The sequence below is a fragment of the Anoplolepis gracilipes genome, chromosome 4 (genome assembly GCF_047496725.1).
Source record: "Anoplolepis gracilipes chromosome 4, ASM4749672v1, whole genome shotgun sequence".
Taxonomy (NCBI): Eukaryota; Metazoa; Arthropoda; class Insecta; order Hymenoptera; family Formicidae; genus Anoplolepis; species Anoplolepis gracilipes.
The window spans coordinates 521,539-545,796 of NC_132973.1; the positions used below are offsets into that span (position 1 = coordinate 521,539).

At 41.5% G+C, this 24,258-nt stretch overlaps 1 protein-coding gene across 5 annotated transcripts in view; it reads left to right on the forward strand.

Moving 5' to 3' along the window:
- The window catches only part of Hth (Meis homeobox homothorax), a 430,487-nt gene that overhangs the window by 136,871 nt on the left and 269,358 nt on the right, over positions 1-24,258 (forward strand). For all 5 annotated transcript variants that reach the window (XM_072889618.1, XM_072889616.1, XM_072889619.1 and 2 more), the window contains one exon: positions 17,642-17,771. In XM_072889618.1, the coding sequence (XP_072745719.1) occupies positions 17,642-17,771 (130 nt within the window). The remainder of the gene's footprint in view (positions 1-17,641; positions 17,772-24,258) is intronic.

Consider the following 24,258-nt stretch of genomic DNA (forward strand, 5'->3'; position numbering starts at 1 on the left):
TAATATTTATAAAACAAGATATTAACTCGTGCAAACATATATCTATTTGGCTGCAATTTAGCTTAGTATCTTATATAGCTGAAATGAATAATTATGATTGCTCCGTGGCTTATCAAGCTAAATTATTTACTCGAGTTTGAGCGCCGAGATCGAAGCGGCTCGCAGCTTCCAACCTCCGGTAACTTTCACCTCATTTTACCGGACGATTACATCGTGAAATCAGCCTGGTGCGCTTCGCGCCTGATTAACGTAAACAACCGCGGATTCCCTACGAGATGCAATTCTGGGCCTGGAATCGTCCTTTACTCGTGCGATTACGCAAAGCATAAAGAACTGAACCGGTTTCTTGTCTCCGGCGAACGTCACGCGGATCAGAAAAGCTGCGAGCTTTTATATTAATGATAATGCGAGAATTCACACCGAGAGATTGCTCGAATATAATTTTATATAGGCAATTCGACTCGTTTGCAAAGTAATTTCGGAATCGTCGACCAATTTGAAATTCCGACAGTAAACAGTCTCGTCTTTAGCCTCTCTTCTCGCATATTTTTTTTTCTTCTCTCTCTTTTCTCTCGTCTAAGCGGCTAAGTATGTTTATTAGAGCGACGAGCATCCATTAGCTTGTGAGTATTTGCATAGCGAAGACGTAATTGGGCAAGAAGGAGAGGAAGGGAAGTCGCGGAGCCGGAGCGCTGCTCTTTGCTGACTATGTGTCTTTGGATTATAAGCTGTTGCAACCGTATTTACGGTGAGGATCGACCGACTGTGATAAGGGATTGCGCAAGTTTGGCGCGGTAGCAAGGCGTCGCTAATCCGCCGTGTATAAGCGGTTCACGTGGTTCAACATCGCTGTCGTAAAGTTGTTTGAAACCTACTCATTATCTACTTTGTCCTCTTTTTTACTTTCGATGTGAGGACATAATCGAATGTAATCCGTACAATGTGACTCACTCACAATATGAAATAATCACTCCGTGGCTTAATACTAATGAATGATAAGCACGAAAGAAATTACGTTACGTTTTCTGAGATTTCATCTCTCGATGGAACCATCAGTCGAGAGTTCAGGAGGAAAACAGGAGGCGAGTTGGCGTATGCGACAGAAAAGGACGGGTTGGCGATTGGCGAGTCGCTTCGCCATTGTAACTCGCGCGAGCGTAACTGGCATTCTCGGTTAAATGGGAATAGGCGATGGTTCGTTAGGCAGAGCAGTTTTTCAGGGTTCGCCCGGAGGAGTTTTTCAAGGCAGCTGTAGGGCGAGAAGGGACGCCCCTTTTTCGTCAGTCTTCCAACTCGCTTCTACTTTCTGAATGCTCTCCTCTACTGCTCGCTCTTTCTTGCTTCGCTCTCATCTCTCTGCTCGTTCCGCGACTACTCGACATGTGGACGCACACGAAGAAACGCCTCCTCCGTCGCACGCGAAAAAGGCCTCGGGAATCATCTTTAAGATTCGCTTCCCTCGTTAAATGAACGAGAGACTTTGCATACCGCACAACGAGTCGGCTTCTTCGTCCTCTCCTTCGACTTTGTGTCCTTCTCTTCTCTCTTTCTCTCTCATACATGTTATCCTTTCTCATCTTTTTCCATTTTTCGGAAGATGTGCATAGCTCGTTTGAGGACGGACGTTCCTAACGAGCGGTGGCGCATTCCTTTGGAAAAAAAATTAAAGTAACTAATTTTTAAAGAAGCAAGCAGAAGAGAACATCGAGAAATTTTATAAGATCCGAGATAAAAAATGAGAGCAAGATAAATTTTACAACAGCAGGGTAGAGTTTTGATATTTTTCGCACGCTTGACCGGACGAATCCCTCGAAATTTTATGACGATTGATTCACCTCTCTCTCTCAAGAACAGTGATCGGTATATTTTTCAGATATATACGCATTTTTTATTTTGATCCTTGTTACTTTCATCCTGCGCGATCAAATATGCGTTACGTGTTGTACGCCGCTGCCTGCACGCGTCGCATTAGGCTCATTTTCCACACGTGTTCTGCGGTTTTACACGCGCAGCAATTACAATAATAACAGACCTCCGTGCCTGGTTTCGCGGCCGCGCGACCGACCGCGGTGCCCCCTTGCGCTCTGTAGACTCTCCTTGTTTTGCGAAATTGATTTAACATATTCATTAGTCTATGCGTCGTGCCGCTCTTTAGCGAGAGGTTTCCGTCTTCTCGGAAGATGCAGAACATCCTTTATCCTCTTCTTTCATCTTAATTATCTAAATTTCAAGATTTTTACTCTGTATTTTTACGCTGTATTTCGAACTCGATTAAAACCGAATTTATCTCAAGTGGTTAATAATTTTTATTTATACGATACTTTTCATTATTGTTTTTTTTTTTTAATGTAGACTTAGCCTTTGCTATCTATTAAATTTCTTCCTCTTCATCTCTCTGGGATTTCAAGAATCGTTTGTAGAGTACAAGACTCCCAAGGCAAGCCTGTTTGCAATCAATTCCTCTGCGTAGGTGTTGGAATATCTTTCGAAATGTCAGAATTTATCGAACTTATGAGCCTATGAAACTCGCACAGAATCCCCCGTATTTCTATCGGCAGCAGCCGAGAACCACGACTTCGCAAGGGAAATGATTATATTTCTTAATGGAAAGAGATGGCCGATAACGATGATGAGCGAACGGGGAAGGATTCTCTATAGCGTGTTTTGAATCAATTCAGCATTACGAAGCAGTCGCAAGTTGATCCACCGATGAGTACTCTTTTGTTCACGGTCATTTATTAAATTGCTGTAGAAAGGATCATAAACAATTTCTTTGACGCCAAAAGACATATAATATTGTATAAAGAGATATTAAGTATTGCACATTGTGTTCATACATAACATTATGGAATGAAATAATCAGCAGTGGCGCTTACTTTGCATCTCGCATTGTGCACAGACGCTTCTCGATTTATAATTTTAGCGCGTACGGCGAGAGAACACTTTGGAACGGCAGCGTCAACATCGTCCGCATCCATATGGCCGCCATTGGTACAACCGGACGTGTATAACGCGTCGAAATCATTACGTCGGCAAAGCGTGCCATTAAATCGTCATTATTCCGTCGGCGCTGCTCGCCGTTTACACGGCGAGTCGTGTGCGCGTGCATCTTTTCGGTAACGATCGCCATCCGCTATCCGCTGCGAGTCACCGTCGAGGGAAACGAGCTTTTGTGAAGTGCCCCCTTTAACAGCCGGACTCGAGTTGTTACGCTTTGATAGAAGTGTGAATGAAAAAAAGAGACACAGAGAGAGAAAGAGAGGAGAATAAAAAAAAAAAAAAAAAAAAAAAGAAAAAAAGACTGACCCGTCGCGTCGCATCGTAATGACCGCGCGAGCGTACATATATTCGCGCTGTCATTTAGTCGTGAAATAACGCGGTCGATACAACACACCATCATTCGAACAAAACGCAGGACATTGACGATTTCGTACGGTCGGTTAATTTTGTTTCCATAAGGGTGGCAATTTACCTTGACATTTTTATTTCATTTTCTGGCACACTCTGGCAGGAAATATATTTTCCACCGTTTAATTCTTAAGTATGCTTCACGCAATCCGAATGGGTTTGTTCATTGCGTGCAATAACATTCATTTAACTGCGCATAAATTGTAATAGAAAAAGCAATTATTCAATGCTTCCTCTTTTTATAAAAAGCGCTAAGCTAACGTAGCTTCGTTGTCGTACTTCGACAAAGTAACGCATTTGCATCATCGACCTTTGTGAGTGCCTGGAATGATCCGAGCCGTTCGTGCCACTCGTGCTCGCAGAATATTCTCGCTTGCTGATGCAAACAGTTTAACAAAAACCATCGAGAGAGGACTGCCGTGTCATGGCATCGCGTCTATTCCGTCATAACACCCGCGGCTACGTTATGCCGCGAAAAAAGAGCTAACAAATCCTCCAAGGTATGCATACGCAAACACCTTGTCCACCCTTTGTAATCATATGTAGTATGTGCGACGGGTGAAAAAAAAAAAAAAAAGACACACGCAAAGCAAACCACAAACGATTCTAGCATAAGCGTCGTGCACGCGCTCGTACACATCGAACGCGCGCACGCATTACGTAATTCTATCGTCGTCACGCTCTGACGCGATCCTAAATTGACGGATGTGTACACACGTCGATACCGTATGTACCGACTCAACCTCTTTCATCGGACAGTTTGAAAAATCTTACGTTACATATGCATTTTTTATGAGAGTCTCTCTATCGAGAGAGTTTTGTGAATGACTTTTTACATCGCGTCTTAACATTCGTGGAAGCGTGATAGGTAAATATATCGGAATGAATTATATTTTTTTGGCATGAATTTTTGTAACTACAACGGACGTTTTTCGACAAAGACTCGTGCAAGAAAATAATGGCAATATTATTAAATACTAATTTGAGCCGTAAGAGAAATAAATTTGAAATTTACCTTAACCGAGAGCGTTTTTAGGCCGAATAACAAACACGATTTTTAGCACAGAATTAAACAAGAAAAATGGGACAAACGCAGAGGCTGAAGGCGATATAAGGCAACGCTCTTAATATTTATAATTGAGTGCAGATATATACGTATCATTCATTGTATCTAATATAATATTACGGCATTAGGTTATGCAAACTATTGAAGCTATCAAGTACGCGTGAACGAATAATCGCGAATTAAGATGAAAGAAGAGATTTTAAGAGAGTTTATTGGAAAACGTCTAGTTGTTTGAAAGAAGAATCAGCTTTAAATTCATCGAGAAATCCGTGACTTTGAAACAGTGCTCGATAAATCTGGGACACTTTATACATGACATGACACATATCGACAATTTCAATAACAATGTATGTTATCTGCTTTGTCATTGTTCCATCCCATTCTCGCGCTTTCGTAACATGCCAAGTTGGTTACAGCGCGAAGTAATTATCTACCGGCAATCTGCACGTTTATGACATAAATTTTCATTATTCCGGCGAGAGTGATTTATTGCAATGTTGAAGCATGAGCCGCCCACATGGCTCTTCCTTTTCATCACTGATGCACCGCTGATCAAGACTGCTGTGCGCGCGCGCGCGCGCGCATTATCTTCTCGCTTCTTTTAATGAAACGCATTTCCGTCGAACGGTCGACGTACACACATTCGCGGGAGAGCAAAAAAATATTTTCGGGCCTCAGTAATGAGAGGGAATGTTAAAACGCCCGCAGTGCCGGGCCACTTAGCGGCGAGAAATTACGAAAGGCGATTCAGCTAAGTGAGGAACCGTCATGCGTGTACCTTATGTGGATCGTGTATTCGCTATCATCACGTTATATCATTCGACATTAAAGCAACATTAACGAATGTAGCGAGTAATGTTTTATTTCTGACGACATACTTTTAATGATATAATAATATATCGAACGTTATACGTTTAAACATTCTGTAACCTTTTTACTTTTTACGCGTGCTCGGTATTTCAATTTTCTTTCGAAACGAGGACAACCAATTCTTCGATTTTACAGTGAAAAGATATGTTCCATTCAAACGTGTGTAGAAATTTTCTCGTTATCTTTATTAGCTGCTGTTATAGACGTCGATTTTTCAAGTCTCTAACAATAAGTTAATTTCGAATCGCAGCGATGCGTTAATATATAGCTGGGAGCCTGGAATAGCTGAAGCAGATGTTTTCACTCGTGCCATACGCCTTTTCCTGGACGGGTGTATTTAATCAGGACTTATATCCAGGAAGAGCCGCGCAAGCGTGTTTCTCGGTGCCGAAAGCGGTTCGAGACGCGCGGTGGCGGCGGAGCTCCAGGTGTCGACTGGGAGTCTGCGACGAGGAACGCGCAGGGAACGCGCAGGGAACGCGCAGGGAACGCGCAGGGAACGCGCCGTAATTTCAGAGGAATCGCTCCAGACGGCGTTCAATAACCGGAAGTACATCACTCGACGCATCCGTCTCTACGCGTCCCCTAATTCCGCGTCGACCCGTCTCGTTGATAGGTACTCTCTTCGTCTATCTCGCGGCCGATCCCTCTTCTCTTTCTCTCGCCTCTTTCATTGGGTTACGCATATTTATATTGTTACTCGTATCGAGACAATGCCATCTCGATCTGCCTGTTTACGCACTTTATACGCGCACGAATAGACGATTTCTACGATCAACATATATTCCAGAATTAGCTTCCGTTCGTCTTCACGCGCGGCTGATTCACGATCAGAGATACATCGCACGTTTACCGCCTTTTATCGCATTTATGTTAGAGGCCATATTATTTGCTAAACAAAGCACATTATCCAATAAAATAATCTTCCGCACGCAACGACGTATTGCAATAATTGTGGTATATTACATTTCTCTCATTTATATTATTAATTCTTTCTGCTTCCGCGTTCCCGTCCGTTTCGCTTGCCGCCGCCTGTCATGACGAATATTAATGGTTTACTACTTGCCTAGCAAAAATTTTATAGTGAATACAAATAAAATTTATGTCAAATAAAATTATTTATCTTCTTAATCTAATTAATGAATGTAACGTTCGAAACAGTATATTTATAGTGACATTTTTTTTTTCTTGCACTCTTTCTTTGAGAATTACCATTAATTATACTCTTATTAATTTGTTTCTATTTGGAAACGATTTTGATCATTTAAATATTTGCTTGTCGAAAATGTCGTTTTTATTTGCAAAATATATCGCTGATGGTATATAAATATATATATATATATATATATACATACGCACTTCTGATTTCCGAGGCTGGAAACGAAATCTCGATAGCTGATCGTCATTCTCCCTTTTTCCTGCCACGCGCGCTCGTAAACGCTCCAAGCTTCGATAGAAACCGCTGGCTCTTATTTCCTCGGATATTGTTATGTCCTATACACGACGACATCGAGATACAAGACATACGATTGAAGTCGAAGATTCTCGGACGATAATCGCCTTACGTAAAAAAAAAAAAAAAAAAGGCGAGAACTCTCTTGTTCCTTACAATTATTACTTTTATCTATGGAAATCAAAATGATAAAAACATGTATATAATTAAGGCTAGGCTATATAGCTAAAATTTAAAAAATCACAAAATGTGAATGGAATATTATAAAAAAATTTAATAAAAATTATTTACTTGAAATTAAGAGAAAAAGTGATTGAGTATACTATTATTATACGTACTATTTTATTACGTTTTGCTGACATCACATTAAGAATATTCAGTCATATTCAGTCAAGAGAGCAATTAATCTTTTCTAATTGAGATTACATCTACATATATAAAGTAGCTCTCTTTAAATACGTCAAGAGACTAGAATTTAGCACGGGAATGAACTTTTTGCAACACGTAAATTTACGTCATTGTAAATACGAAATGCTTCTTGTCAGTGGCTGACTTAGACAATTAATTAAAGTTATGTCAGGCCATCAACATAATCGTAATATGATAATTGTACGGCGTCGATGAGTTTTATCCGTTCTCTCTTGTAAAGCGTAATGAAGCATTAATGGCGATGCCTAGATGCGGAAGAGGCAAACGACCTTACCGTATACCGTCATCGTGGCTTCGAGATGAGAAGCCACGAAGCCGGCAAGAAGTGTAAAAGACTTCCCGTTAAACTTGGGTCCCCAGCGTGAGAGATCGCACGATGCAGAGGCATCTCTCGACGACACGTCCGCCGTCTCTCTCGCACGCGCGTGCCTTGGTGCCCTATTTTATCTGTTTGACGGCAATTAAGATACGGCCGTGTCGCCGTTCACCGTTGCTCTGCGTCTTCTTGCCGTGTTTTACGGCCATTGTTTACACGCTATTCGTAACTCTCGAATGGACACTCGAGAGGAAACGCGAGATGTCTAGCATGAATTTCACTCGCGTTGATCTTCGCCCGCGTCCATCGAAGGAAAATGTTTCCTCGTGAAAAATGAATAATGACTATGAACACAGTGATTGGAAAAGCTCGGTTCTCTCGCTCTCATATTTTACGATGCTCTTGGCAGATCTTGTATGATGATGTTTACAAATGTCTAGAAGTAGTCTTTAAAATGCCACGTGAGAAATTATTGAGCCTGAGTATTCGTGACTTTTTCTCAGGTTATTTGTATTTCTTTTTTATAAAGAGTGCATACAGAGATAAGAACTTATAAACATGATCGGCGGAATGCTAATCGTAAACATCTGATGATGATCGTGAATCTTGTTCGTTACCGAAGGATTCTTTTCTCTCTTTTGCACAGGTGTAAGTCCTACAGATTCCTTTATTCGCACGACAGCACTTTTGCACCCCTACATCATAGATTGTACATGTATATAAATAAATATATACAGACACGGCTAGCGGTGCGGTCAGCGCGATGTAATAATAGCGTGACGTGCGAGAGAATGTGTTGCGTGTTTCGAGTGACAGACGTAAGGACAGGAGGTGAGCGAGCAAACCCCCGTGCTCCCCTTCCGACACTCCCCTTTTAAAAACCATTTCCTCCTAACGACCGTGGCTGTTTTCTGCCTGTAGCGATCGTGCTGACTCGCCTGATCTGACGGAATCGTTACGGAAGTTTGTGGATTGCGTAGCCACAGACACTTTATTCTTTTCTTCTTTACGATTCGAAGCGCGATCTTCCATTCTCAGTGTCAAGATTTTAAAAAATCTCACGACCGTTCTCTTATAATTAAGCGATCGCTAAAAAACTCGAGACCAATGCGTGTAAACACATTCGAAGATGAAAAAATGGTTATTTTTTTATTTATACAAATCATATTTTTAAATAAACCTTATTTTTCAAAGTAAAGTGTGAAGTAAGAGAGAAAAATATTCTGATAATTAATTGCCGTCATCGTCTCTTTTGTCTGCAGTTCCGGAAGTTGATATCACTTAAAGACCAATTTGTGCGCAAATCGAGGGTGAAATATCGTTCGCACGTTGATCTATTCATTGACGGCCAACGTTGTGTGGTCAACGTCGAACGCGGACAGTTCTGGACCAACTCCTCTCTTCCTGTATGCCGGCAATAGAAACAGCATCGCTCGAACTCGAGCGTTTGATTGCACGCGTTATTATTAGCTTCTCCGCCGTGTCTCATTATATGACGCGTTGCTCCATCGTAGTAACCAACCATATGAGCGAGTAATGATCGATCGCCGATGTGTATCTCGTGGCACGTGCTTTACCTATATTGTTTATGTCCTAAGTTAATACACGTATTAACGTATTAATTAATAACAGTGTTGTAAGACGTCTTTACGTCTATCTTTAATCTTTTCTTTATAAATTATATTTTAGGCTTGTAAATTCTTAAATTACATTCATTATAATTTCAACAAATATGAGAAATTGTATAAAACCAATTATTCACTTGAAATGAAAATGCTCTAAAATATTTTCGCAAGAAATTCAAGCAGAAGAAACTGCACTTTTGTCGCACGCGCTTACCTCCGGTTCGCATTCTACATTTACGTCTGTCTGTCAAGAGATATCGCTTGAATTTACCGCGATGGCGAATATCTCTCCGCGAATTCTTCTATTTTTCAACACACGTGGGACGCACGTACGTGGATCGCGTGTGTTTTCTTTTCACGTATCCTCCGGCGGACCATCCGACTTGCTAAGCTTCCGCAAGAATTTGCATCACGTGGAGCGCGGTGACGATCTCGTTAAATATGCATTTTATGGATATGGATTTATACTGTGGGAAAGGGAGACGTGCAATCCCTTGACGCTGCACGATCAGACGAATATCTACACGCGTGTCACGCATTTTCCAATTCGTTTTTCCCGTCTTCGAATCGAATTCACGAAATCCGCGTTGTCACGTTGTCATCTTATACTGCAAAGTATAAAAATACGAGCATTAGCTTAGATTACACGTCATCTATGCTAGATTTTGATGAGATGTCTCGTTCTTCGATGTCGAAGAGAGTTCTAAATTCTTGAAAAAGAAGAAATATATTACATCTAATTTATTTTCTCACAAATTTATTTCTTTTACATCATTCGCAACCTTGCAACAGACACTTGTAGATGATTAAATGAGTTGCGCGTCATATTCGTGATCCTGGCTAACGTTACTGTCGACTCGAAACGTCGTCTCGACGGTGAAACGTTTCGGTGAGTTTCAGGTCGAGTATCGTCGCTGTCAATACGTCCCTTCCTCGTTCATATGCGTGCCGTATGCGTGCTGTAGTGTGTGTCACGCGATGCCTGTGCGAACGCGTTAACATATGTGGGCAGAGTGGCCGCTATCAAGGCTTCGTCCGTCCGGTTCATCTCTCTCTCTCCCAGTGAACAGTGGTTCTCACGAATCGTTGATGATTTATATCTTTACAAGATACCGATCGCAACATAAGAATCCTGAAAGTGTCTTTCGTTGCTCTTGGAAAGCATCATGCTGTCGACATATCAAAATTTTCAAATTGTTGTAGATTTTGTCAGACGCTTGCAATTAGATCAATTTATTTAATATGGAACAAGTTCATTACGAAAGTCAATTCATCAAAATAACCAGTTCTATGATGAAGGTTCTCGCCGGTAATGGACAAGGAACATTAACGACTGGTCTCTCGTTTCTTTGCGCGATGCTCGCGAACCCTCGATTATTTTTCGCGCTAATGAACGTATATATATATATATATATATATATATATATATATATATATATATATATATATATATACACACACAGTCGGGGCTGGGTGTCACTGTCCGCGCTTAATGCGATTGCAGTTCACGATAAGATGCTGCCTCTTGGCAATCGTTAGCGTCGCTTTCGCCCCACTCGCTTATCCTACACGCACGCGCTACCCTCGTCGAGTGCGTGTGCGTGTGCGTGTGCGTGTGCGTGTGCGTGTGCGTGTGCGTGCAAATTTGCTCTCGAACTTATTAAAATCCCTCTCGTCGTGGTCGCCTTCTATCCTTGACCTTGAACCTTTAGCCATTCGAAATGCAAGCTCTCATCTCGCCGATTCCCAATTAGCGTCGTCGTATCTCGGCAAAACCTGCTGGACGAAAACTTTGGACGTAATTTTGTATTTAGAAAATTGGAAGCGAATGTTTGAGATAAGATAACGTCACATTAATACAGTATCGTATACGATGGTTAGTTGAATTCGCTGGTTCCGAATATCGGTGAGAAGAACGGACGTACGTCACCAACGTGTATACGAGAGACCGGGAAGAAAAGAGGCATAAGAGACAGCGGGAGATGGAGCGGAAGAAAAGAAGAAGAAGAAGAAGAAGAAGAAGAAGAAGAAGAAGAAGAAGAAGTCTTATCCCGAGGGAGCGGAGGCAACATGGGAAACCAATTAGCCGAGGAACGCCACCACCGTGCCGTTAGATATGAAACGAGCTCGATAGTACCCACCCGCCGGCCGTTGCTGCCGGTTTCGAGCGTGTCGTTGCCGGTACGTTGCCCGCCGTTATCGCTGGCACCCGCAAACCGTGGACCATCCTTCAACGGCATTCAACCCCGAGTGGCAAGATCGACGGCGCATGGGAATTAAAATCCTGCCGCCTTCGGCGACGCCTACCTCAGGATATCGCGAGAGAATGCGAGAGAATTATCTTATGTTTTTTTCTTTTCTTTTCACCGCTTACTTTTTTTTTTATACAATATCATATCGTGCAAGCAGATCCTCCAATACAGCAATAATATAATAGATACAACATTAGAACTTGCGACGTTTGACAATTACGAATCAGTCTGGATATTTAACGCTTTCAACATTTTGAATAATTATTCTAAACTTTAAATGACGTTGGTCGAATCGAATATTAATATGACGAATAAATCATTCTTACGGACACTTTTGTAAGGCATCATGTTGAATAATTTTTTGTGACTTTATTTAAGAGTGCAGATATTTCACAATTCAATTTTACATCATTTTACACACACACACACACACACACACACACATAATGTGTTTTATTACTTTAAATTAAATAAATGTTATATATAAAATAACGTAAAGGAAGTATTCTTGGATTAATTAATTTCTCGAAAATATAACGGATTATTTTCATACCAAGTTCTTGTCCTGTATCTCATATTACCGCGTTCCAAATCTGAAGGATTCGGAGGAGGTTGTTCGTCAGCGCGGATCATCTACGGCGCGCTGCCGGTTTTTCGTAGTCGCGGCGGTTTTTTGAGATAGACGATCATTTGGGAGTCTAATTTATACGGCGGTTAAATTAAAATGACTGCGGTGGCGGCGAAACGAGAGAGAGGTGGACGCATCTGCAAATCTCCATCAAGTCCGAGAGAACGGTGGACGAGGGCGAGCGAGATGGTAAGCATGTGAAAGAACGAAAGACAGGCACTGTATATACAGAGCCGGGAAGTCGAGAGCCTCTTACGTGAAGAGAGGAGGAGGTACAGGGAGTACCTCGAGAGAGAGAAGGGACTATGTCGTGATTAGGGAGGAATGTTGATTAGATCCATCAGCTGGTCGAGTACGGACCCTTCCTTCTCGCTGGACCTTTTGCCTCTTAAATCTCCCTTCCCCTCTCGCGTCTTTCTGACCTAAACTCGGCGCTGTTCCCGTAGACGCACAGTTCCTGTTCCCGAACTGAATTCATCACACGCTCATTCTTTTTTTTTTGAAACTACTCTGCTAAAGAGATTACATGTACTACATTACTTTTAATTGTATATAAAGTAGAAATTAAGTCTGATTATATGTATATGATTAAATGGTATACATGTTACATGTTATATTATGCATATCTATATATTATCATATGTATTATTTTACATACGTTATAATAAAAGTGTATTCTGTTAGGTTTAACTCGGTTGCGATAAAAAAGAAACATAACGTGTTTTTAACGTTCAAAGTAATATTAAATATTCGAAAAAAATCGATATCGCAAATATCTCGTCGAATTTTACGGTATGCAGGAGCCTAGCTTTCTGATATCTGGAATCCAAACCCGTTTTTGTGGCGAACACGTTTCCGATAACACGCGCCAAAAGCGATGGATGCAGTAGGAGTCATAAAAGCAACAGCACGAATCTGGGCTTGGTTTTATTGACACAACGCGCCAAATACCCAGATTCCATATTTATGACTGACCGGATCGTCTTCCTTAAAGCACCGCTCACTCTCGTGCATTCATCTCGTGAAAGGAAACGGATGCTGGTCAAAACAGGCTGCTGCCCCCGTCTTATTCTTTCTCCCACCTCAGCCCTCATAAATTTGTTTCGTTTATACGAGCGTTAAAATCATTCTTCGGTCAGGTGTGCACCTTGTTAAAATTTAAACTCGTTGCTATTTAATCGCTCGAATTTTGTGGCTATCATTAGGTTGACCTTTAAAGTCCCATCTACAACATGTTTTTCTCTGTACTCCTTTATTCTATAAATCCGCGTTACGCATTATTTTCCTCTTTAATTCGAATGTGATTTCCCTCGATGGAGAGAGAAAATATTCTCCCTGATATAAAAAAATCAAAGTAATTCGAATGCACGGGATTTTTTTTACTTCAAAGTTATCACGAAGGTTTGGTGATTTGGATAAAATTTTTCCGAATTTCCCTTCGTGAATACTTTAAAAGCGTTTTCAATCGTTATATCCCTTCAGGGAAAATAATTCAGTTACCTGGAGAATCCATCTCGGACACATTTGGTTTAGTTGGCGGCTGGATGGGCGCGATGCCACAGCATGATATTCCATTACGAAGGAAATGTAAATATAATTGTAGCGTGCTGACATAACGGTAAGATAATCCGCCGAGCGGAGGCGCTGCCACTGCAATAAATCGTAATTTATGATCCCTATACGCCCGCCGGTATCGCCGAGAAATTCAAGACTACACGGACAGAGACTAGAAGTCTTCGCTCTTTCTCTTTCTCTTTCTCTTTCTCTTTCTTTAGAGTTTCATCACTCTATCTCTTTTTCATCCGTTTCTCTCTCGTATTCCTTTCTGCCCGCTCTCTCACTCCGCTCTGTGGGACGATTAAGAAGTCAGAGACTTTAGATCTGGGTCCAGTCGATGAGCATGCTTACACAATGTGCTGCCTTGCCTCCACAATATATCCGTCTCTATCTAGTCATTCTGTCGATCTTTCTTCTACTTGGAGCCGTTGGTTCTCTCCGTCTTTATCGCACCTATATCTGCCTTGTTTATGTCTTGTTCTCTTAGCCTCTACTCGAGTGTTCTTGAGCACCAATAAATTAATTGCAGAGATTTACGTATCTCGCCCGTAAACCAGTCAGCGAGACTAATGCCTGGCCTGTAATTAGATAATTATATGGCATTACGTTACCCCGCGGCCAATTAATATATGCGTACGATAATTTAAAAGCGCGATTCGCGAGATTAAATTGCGTATCCTCGCGATCTCATGCGATTCCGCTCCAAAATGCGATTCATGCTCCAGATCACCGAATACGCGCACGATACATGTGACGCACCTGTGTATGTCGTTTCAATGAGCGATCGTAATTTATCGTCCGCCAGGATGACAACGGTGAATGCGCTCTGGCAATGGCCAGCGGATGGCGGATATTAAAAGCGATTCCCGATTTCAATCGCTTACACTTGCACGCAACTATTTTTACGAGAATTAATTTTTATTATGGTTTTTTTCGACGACTATTATTTCCTCTCGAGGACGTATTCTCTCGTGGTCTAGAAAAGACTATTCTTACTCGAGGGGAAGGAAACGTGCGGTATGAACGAGCGGGGGTGGAATATGAGATGCGGGCAACTGATTTATTTAAGGGGCAGGCCAGACATCCGGTTTGTCGAATTACGCTTTAAGAGTACCCAGTAGTAGACGGACTGGCATATACAGACAGAGAGACTGACGGCGGGACGGACGTGCGAGCGAGAGGCAACGACGTGGAACGAGAGCGCGTAGCACGTCGACCCGTTAACCCGTTTATCATTGCATCGACACGAGTCACGCGGTGGACCCTACTGACCACTTAAAAAACGGCGATTCAGCCTTTAGTAGGAAGTGACGTCAGTTTTAGAGGTATACCATGAGCCACATCCATACGCGACCATAAACCTCTACGACTGTTTTTTTTTTACCGAATGATTAGAATCTACCGAAAGGATGATGACAATTTGATGAGCATATTCATTTAAGATCCCTTAATAATTATCGTTAATTGCGTGTAGTCAGGATGCTAAGATAAACTAAGATAAACTAAGATTTAATGATGTGTTGTGTAAAATGTTTGAAGAAATGATTTAAAAACCGCGCAAGACTTACAATTAGACACAAAATCAAATTCTTCGCGCGAGAGAAATAATATCGTTCGGCCAATTATTGCGATAATAAATTTATTTACGATCTGAAAATCATTCGCCCAGTCGACCATGATCTCTCGTTTTACGTTGGATGCCAGTAGGAAGCGGACCGGCGACAACCGATGCATTATTAATGTTCCCCCTTAGTCGTTCGTTACCACTCTCGTGTATTTACTTGCTCGTGCAATTTATAGGCCCTGCAGTCCCTGAGCAAATAATCATTCAAGGCTCGTGAGCGATTAGTCAAATCAGAGTGAAGACTTCTGATTTTACCTATCATCTATTATTATGCTTGAGCCTTCTGCTTGAGATTTTCCGATAAGAAAAAATTTTCATAAGCTATCCTAAATTTTTAAAGCTTTTAATTAAGTAATTTTTTTAATTGACGACAGTAATTCTTTTTTGAGATTTTTTAAACATTTTTCCTTTTAGAGACGAACAAAGACGACAAAAAGAAAGATACTTAAAAAAGTACATTGAGCGATAAAAAATAAAAACACTTTTGTTTTTTATTTGTCCTCCAGATATGCAATACAGATGAACAGTATGAAAAATTTTAATTGTTTAACGTTTAATTGTTTATACTTATCGTTCCTTAAATGTTGCTGAACGTTTGTCCACGATGGCGCTCGTAGGTACAAAGCAGTAAATTCATACGTGACATGTCTCCGCGTCAGCAGAGATCTAGAGTTGACCGTGTAACGATTTCAGGCGAGATACGAGAGCAGGCAATCGAGAGAGGGAGCGAGTCGGTACATTATCGCGAAGATGACGCCTATGACAGCATGTGGGAGTAGCTGTCACTCATTGTTGCCTGGCCAGACGTGATATACCCAGACATTTCGCTTCGTGATATCGAGAGATTCGCTCGCTTCAAATTCTTACCCTTCGCGACCTCGCGACGGGATCAATAAACTGGCACGTGCAAACACAACTTTTTTCTTCACAACGATTTCGATAAAAAATACGAAAAGTTGTTTTCGAATAGATGGCTGTTCCTCGAAGAACACGCATCGTCACGCGTAGCCAGAAAAAATTCGATATTCGAAAAATGAAGCCAATGACCCTGAAGATCAGTGCGTTCATCGTACGATCGTTATGAGGAATCATTCAATGAATATCCTCTTCGCACGCTCCTTCATCTCGCGGCTGTAATAACACTTTGAAGCACGTCAATGAGGAGCAGCAAATTGCCTTAGATTGATCTACGATTTGTTGTTCGTATATACCCCACCAAGTAATTCATGACAAGAGGAGAAAGTTTGCTGAACTCGCGAACGTTTCTTTCCTCGCGTTCCGTGCGGAAAATTCCAACGATGCATACAGAGACGATACTACTGTAATCTAGAGTTTTCCTTGTTCTTTTCACTCTCGTCAGCCATTTCTTTGCGAAACCAACCACGTATTTATGGACGGCGCTGTGCATTGTCGTCGATTTTGTGTCGAATTCGTCTCGCTTCTATCCTCCTACAGTGATAGAGATTCTATACAAGCGTCATTATCACATGGCTACACCTGCGGAATAAATGATGAAATATTTTACGGTAGACATTCGTCGCGCGCTCCCAGTAAATCTGTTGATTCGTAAGTCGTGCGCGTCCCGCTGGGCTATCTCGAATCATTTAAGTATGCCGGCAGCATTTTCGTGGGGAGATACGTGTGCTCCGTCTTTAATCGAGATCGAAAACAGCTTGACACGCGGCCATCAATGGACCTTGTGTACAGGGTGTCTGGGACAAAACGTAAAAACACCAGGTTTTAAGAGTCAGAACCGAAAAGAGTAATTAAAGTTAGTCATTAATTTGACGAAACGTTTTATTTTACGATACACTATTTTGGAGCGTTCATTAATATAAATCGCTTGAATATTGTATCGCATCATCAATTCAATGATTGTGAATTTTACATATTTGCGATAATAAAACTGATGATTATTTTCCTGAGCGTATATTAAAATAGTATATTATAAATGATCATTAACGTTGATCCCCTCTCAATCAAAATGTCAAATAAACCATCAATCGAATTGATTATTGAATCGTTTTTTTCGCACGTGGTTCTTGGTTGTTTATATAGTGTCTGATCGAAAAAATATCCAGAGATATCGTGTATGCACGTGCGTGACGAGCGTGAACGCTCGAAAAATTCCTAACACACGTTGGCGTGACATGCGCTTCACACACAAGCAAGAAGCTTTTTTACTTACACGAAAGAAGACTATTAAGAGCGAAAATAATACGTATAGACATATATCATATCATCTCACAGCAAACAGTGGTTAGGTTGACTTTAAGATTGTATAATTTCCAATTTCACTTGATAACGACATGTAATGCATAATATACCATAATATTAATATGATATAAAAATAACAAGAACGATCTCGATCTCGACATTATTATATAAATTTATAATTTTCTTTGCGTTACAGAGGCCACCTTCCTCGTCGCTTTCGTATCCCGGCGCGGGTGCTAATGACGACGCGCGTAGCCCTGGAAGTGGTGGTACACCCGGACCCCTCAGCCAGCAAGCGCCAGCCAGTCTGGACTCATCGGATCCCGGTAAGTCATAATACATAAGTGAGAAATACTACAAAAAGTAATGTCATGAAACTACAATTTTGCATTATATTTGGAATACATCGCGAATTTTTTTAACGGGGAACGCAGTAGCTTATCTATAAACAATTTGCCGAAAGTTGTGAAAGTCACGTAAATATAAGGATCATAAATACCCGCGTGCACAGAGAGGTGACAAGGAATTTTCGGATCGATCGGTCGTGGCGAATCGATCCGTGGGACCTAAAGTAGGTCTCTTTTACGTCCAAGCACGACTGGCGCGGGTGACGATGGCTGAGGCGAGCTAATGACAATATCACGCGACAAGCAACGAGTTGATGACAATCAAGACGCGCGCGGCCAGCCGGGACCCCACGGGCCTTTTACACGCCCTTCAAATTTTACGAACACGACCGTCTACAGTCTACACCATCAAACTCGCGGCAACCTAATCGTCCAAGTTAATGAGCAGTCGGTCGCATTGGCGTAGTCATAGAAAATATAGCAAAAGGATAATTTTTCATACTTTTAACTTATTGTTAATTGCTTTAAGAAATTGACATTTTTTTTTCCAAAGTTACACGATCATTTTCTGGTTACACATTGTATTTACAGCTTTGTATCGCAAGAAGCTATTATATTTTTTTTGCAGTACGTAGAGGCGAGATGAGAAATATATTTTTCTACATACTTTTCGAAATTTGACCGTCTGTTAACGCGCGCGATAACGAGAGAATGTCCGTGGACAACATCGCGCGAAAAGTTGAGTAGCGCGACGAATGAGTCGCGCCAATGGTTAACGCGACCGGGTTCAGTTAGTTACCGGAGGGTATACAAGTTCACGACATCATCCCATAAAGATTCATTAAGGTCCGCCGTCTCTATATTCGCTCTGTCGTGCCAACATTATAGTGCCGCGTGGCGTGCTATTTCGGCCAAGCGTATATTCGGCACGCACGTATACACGAGGGAGAAACAAAACGGTTGATCAATAATAATCATAAACGCGGGTTATACGACGATCAAGCGGGAAGAAGAAACGACCGTCGTCGATAATCAAAGAGAAAAAGAGATAGGGAGAGAATAATGAATGGTAGCTCTCGAAATGGTGTCGCGTAATATTAAGTTGAGAAGCAGCCGTTGCATCTCATCATTGTTGCCGTTGTATATTGTAATATCCGACAATGCAAATGGAACGCAACGGCGTGCAACGGCCGCTTTCGTGACGAGATACGAATCTGTTGAGCGAGATTTGTCGCGGGAAAATGTTGACGAGAGAACTCGCGCGACCTTTCTCCATCCTTTTAATTCCACCAATCGCTTAAGCGTACAAGTTCGCGGCTCTTACTTTGTAAGGTGAATGGCCTAATCGCTCGGCGGATATTTCGATCACGCACTTATATAATTGGTCCGAACAGAGATTATTAGTGCTTTCGAAAGCAACACGCTGCGGAGATTAGAAACGTATAATTATGTACGTGTGATCATCAAATTACATATTATATCGTTATTTTGCACGTTGCTATTTGAAAAGAAGAGAATGTTAAATATATAGGACAATCTTTCTGCTTGCTTCAAATTTCAAACTGACATTGAGGTCGAGTCTCATTCCGAAGTAATGATATCGTCTAATGGAAATGTCGCGTGCCGATGGTATTTACCAAGTTTTCTGAACGTTTAATTACAAATTCGCATGAAGATTACAAGGCAAACGGATAATATTGCCTCACGTGACACGCCGACTACCATTGACTTTTTACGTCGGATAGTCCTTTGAAGGCAAAACTTTTCTCGTTTCCTCATGTACATCATACATCCGACATTGTTAAGTCATCTTCAGATTTAATAATCGCGAATTGAGCGTGCGTGTGTCGTGCGCACGAGCTACACGAGTTAGTTCGTGACCAGATATCAATCTTTGCGCTCGCGCGCGCGGAATCTGTCGTGAAAGAGCGTAGAACCCGAGAGTTTCGCACGTGGTTGCTGTAGAAAGTGTAGTTGTTGACGCACGCGAGATCGTTGAGAGAGAGAGAGAGAGAGAGAGAGAGAGAGAAAGAAAAAAAATTGATACACCTCTCCTGCGCAGCGCGACAGGAACATGATAATTCGCAATCGGTGCTTTCACCGAACGCGCGTTTAACGAACGTCAACGAGATGAGATATGCTTGCCTGTCGCTTTGTTTTCTTACGCGATCCGACCAGGCTACTTTAATCGAGACGCTCGACATTCCTCAGAAAAAGAAGACCATTTTTGTAAAAATAAAACACGCATCGATAATGGCATAAACATGTTAATTGCGCATAAATGATTAAAGGCGCTGAAAGAATTTAATTGATATATATCAGATCCGCGGAAAATCCTATCAAGCTTAGGCAAATCGTGCCTGTCGACATAAATTATACACGTGTGATAAGATTGCCGGTAGCATTTATAATGATCGATTAGTGGGATTATTATTATTGAATTATCTCTCGCGCGCGACATGACACTTCCGTTTTCGATATCGCGTATACCATATATACGCGCGTAGTTTTTAATTATGTTTTCAAAAATCTCGGGAAATTTGCAATGCAATCTATAATGTCGCATCGCGTCGCATATCTTTTGCCGATCGCGAGTGACGTCGTGTACGTGTTATTAACGTGAAAGCACGTCCGCGAGTTTCAAGAAGCGAGAAGACGACACGAGCGTTGAATGCATTAACGAACGATTAAATACTTATATCGTCGCGCTTGACATCGCGTAAGGACATTCCGAATTGTCGCTAAACAATCTAACGAATCAAATTGTCTCTTGATTAATAGGATAATTCTATTGTTTCTTTAATTTCCACATTATCGAGTTTAGTCATCAAACTATCGTATACTTCAACAGTCATATTTTTATATATATTAAATTTATTATTACTTAATATTAATTTTTAATACAAATTTAATGACAATAAAATAAAATAAAGGCAAACAATCCAAAAATCGCAACATTATCTATCATTAAGTATTATTAAAAATTTGCGAATTTTTTTATAGCCAAATTATAGCTAAAAGATTCAAATCGATTGTTAAAGTACTAAATAAGAACATTGATGTATCTACGTATAATCGCAAGAGTTTACGATTACATGAACGATCGCATAAGTCAGTTAGATTGTCTCACTCTGCGAATATTGACACATGTAGACTTACTTATTCGTATAACTCAAGTTCCTCATACTTAATGTCGAGATGCTATCGACGTATCCGGGGTTGTCACCGTACGTCGAGGTATTTGCTCGGTTCGCTTTCCTTTTTCCTTTTCTGTCTATCCACGGTCTTTTCCCTCTCATCAACGGGCCCTCATTAACGTGCCAGCTTGTTTGCCGCGAGATATCATCGTGAACGTCCGTTTTTCGGTCGTCTGCTGCGCTACGATAGACCGACGACGACGACGACGACGACGACGACGACGACGACGACGACGACGACGACGACATCGTCGACGGACCTAATTTGTATTCCATCACTTGTTAAACTTGATAACCTTGTGGTGGTTTGCTGCGTTATTTGAGTAAACGTCCCCAAACTCTTCTTCCCCTGTACGAGAAATTGCTCGCATTAGTAGGGACAGTTACTTTGACGAAATTATAGGGAGTCGATAAAGTTTCTGAATCAGTCTCGGAAATATTGCATGGGAAAGTTTACGAGTTCAATTTGTAAGCTACTAGTGCTACATTAAATATCACTCGGAGAGGAAGGAGGGAGAGGGGGGAGGTTACACATTTATCGTATCTATTCCAGAGATCAGCACGCGTGTCGGGTATACAATAAAAATCAAAGTACGAGCGATATACGTTTGCCACTCGCTTTTTTAAACGTTCATCGACGCTTCGCGACATTTGTGTCGCTTCATCCATCCATCGTCCAGCGAGACTTTCATCGAAAGCTTCGATGGAGATGTCACATATGTCACACAGTCCGGAATGTTTTCTAGGCCGGCTGGAAACGTCGCGCTGACACGTGGGAAGAGCATAGCTCGAGCATTAACATATCGTGTCGCAATCGCTCGCGGATATAAACTCGTTTACCTCCTCGTCGGTGGTTATAAAAGATTCTATCTCGACCTGGTTGACCGATCGCGATACATGGCTTCACGAGCAACTACGTATGCGCCACGTGCGCTACTTATGAGGTAAACATACCTGCATACGTGGCGATCTCGTAAAATTTAATATCCCGCGCGCGATATCTTGCACTTTTTATTTTTCTCAAACGAACAAACGTTAATTCTCTCATCATTTCTCACTGACAAAATACACGCTCTTAACTGTCTTACTACCTAGCATTCTTAAAAGGTGCGATAATGTTTCGTGTGCCACGACGCATCGATATTTATCTATCGTTTTTTCTTTATTTTTGCATTAATCGCATTATCGCGCTCGACGATCATAAACGCGCGAGTACACAATGTGATCGTTAAACATACTTTATATAGATGATGATAGCCTTTTTAGATCTATCTGCTATTTAATCTATATTTTTGCAGAACATATGGTTTCAGAAACATTTAGATAGACGCGTTGATAATATACATTTAAATATATCAATGAGATATGAAATTTGAGTTTGTGCGGCTATATATTTTAAAATATCAAATTTGAATCGCGAAATGAATTGCAAATATATAAACATTTTCATGGAAAAGATTTTTTGTCGATGCCTACCTTATGTGAGGAGATAATTTACTTGATTATACGACAAGATATATGCTAATGCCAGGATGCAACTTCGTTTCAAGAGACTTTCGTTAGGTTAATAGAGCATCATCATCGATTAACATCTCACCTCGAACACGATTGACTATCTGTGAAACAATCTCGAGCCTATATCGATCATTCTATCTTTGGAATACGCACTATCGCTCGAGCGACGAGCACAAACACAAACAGAAAAAGAATCTCCCGCGTCTCACGCCTTTTTTCATTCTTCGTATTCGGACACTTTCGAGCAGATTGGGTCTTTCGATTCGACTGGAACGAGTTCTGTCAACCGATGGCTGTCCCTTCGTAACAACCTTCGACGTTTCGACTTTTCGTGCCTCTCGAGAGATCCTTAATCGACGATTCGTCGACTTGGTCTCTATCGTCTTAGCTTTTTTCTCGCCTCACGATTGTACTCTCTTTCCTCGTCATACACGAAAAGGGAGAATGCGGTGCGTGAGAAAAGGAGAAAGAGTTAGATATTCTCCGGATATTCTGACAACTATCGGGTTGTACGTCGGCCGAAGAAAGAGGCAGAATGACGATAGGGCAACCAAGACTGGCAACCAAGTGAGTGTGTTAAAGCGTGTACGGCGATCAAAGATCACGAGGAATTCTTGGAAATCGGCTTATATGAAGGAGAAAAAGAAGGGACGTCCACAAAGAGAGAGATAGAAGTAATGAGGTTGATTCTCTGTTTTCTGTGTTTTCAACGGCGGTATCGTTCGGTTATCGGACCGTGACTTTTTTCTCCTTTCGTCCCCTTCCATGTAGAGCCGCGTTTCTCCCTCGCGCTGATCCCGCGTCTCTTCCTGTCTCTCTCTCTCTCTCTCTTTTTCTCGCGGTATAATGAGGCCTTCATGTTGTGAACTTCTGCGTTTGTACCCCCTTTTTTTTTTTTTTTTTTTTTTTTCTCGAGAGTTGGCCCTACGTAAAATGTTGTCGAACATTGGCCGGCCTTTCCATTATGCGGCTGGAAACTTTCGTTCGCTTTTTTCTGATGCTAGATATAAATATGAAAAGGCTTTTTATAAAACTTACATGTACGCTGTTATTTCAGCAGTAAAATGGCGAAATTGAAATGTGTAATTTAATGTAATAATTTCACAAAGATACATATACTAATGAAAATATATCGTTGCATTTTTCAAATCGTAAATCGAACGATTTAATAGCCCGTTGCAAATTGGAAATATCCGAGACGCGACTGCAGAAATTGGCGTAACACGCCTTATTATTATCGAAACCGCAGTGGTGAGAGGTTCTCAACTCATCCACGCATGGACGCGGATGATCGATAGCGCGCAGATGGCAGGACCAGGAAGCGATTAAATTATGAAATGTGTACATTTGTGCAACGATGCCGCTCGCGCTCGCAACGACACGTTGTGTACAAAGTTTATGAGACGGCGGTCGGGGACGAGGAGGGGGGAGAGAAGCCGGACACCGCGACACCAAAGTTAATTGGCATGTTAATGAATAATAAACTCGCGTCATTCGCGCGCGCACGGAATATCGATGGCTCGAGGGACGGCTCGATAACCGGACGTGACAGCGCAAAGCTGCTGCACTCTCTCATTAATATCATTGTTTACTATGTCTGCCTCTAATCTCCGTGATTTTTGCACCCGCGCAACCGCGTATACATCGAATGGTGACTCGTCAGAGTTCATTGGTTTATAGCAGCGTGCGTTGTCCCTTATCTTCTTCCTCGGTCGATTCTCGGTAGTACTGCTTTTTTCTGCTTCGAGATAAAA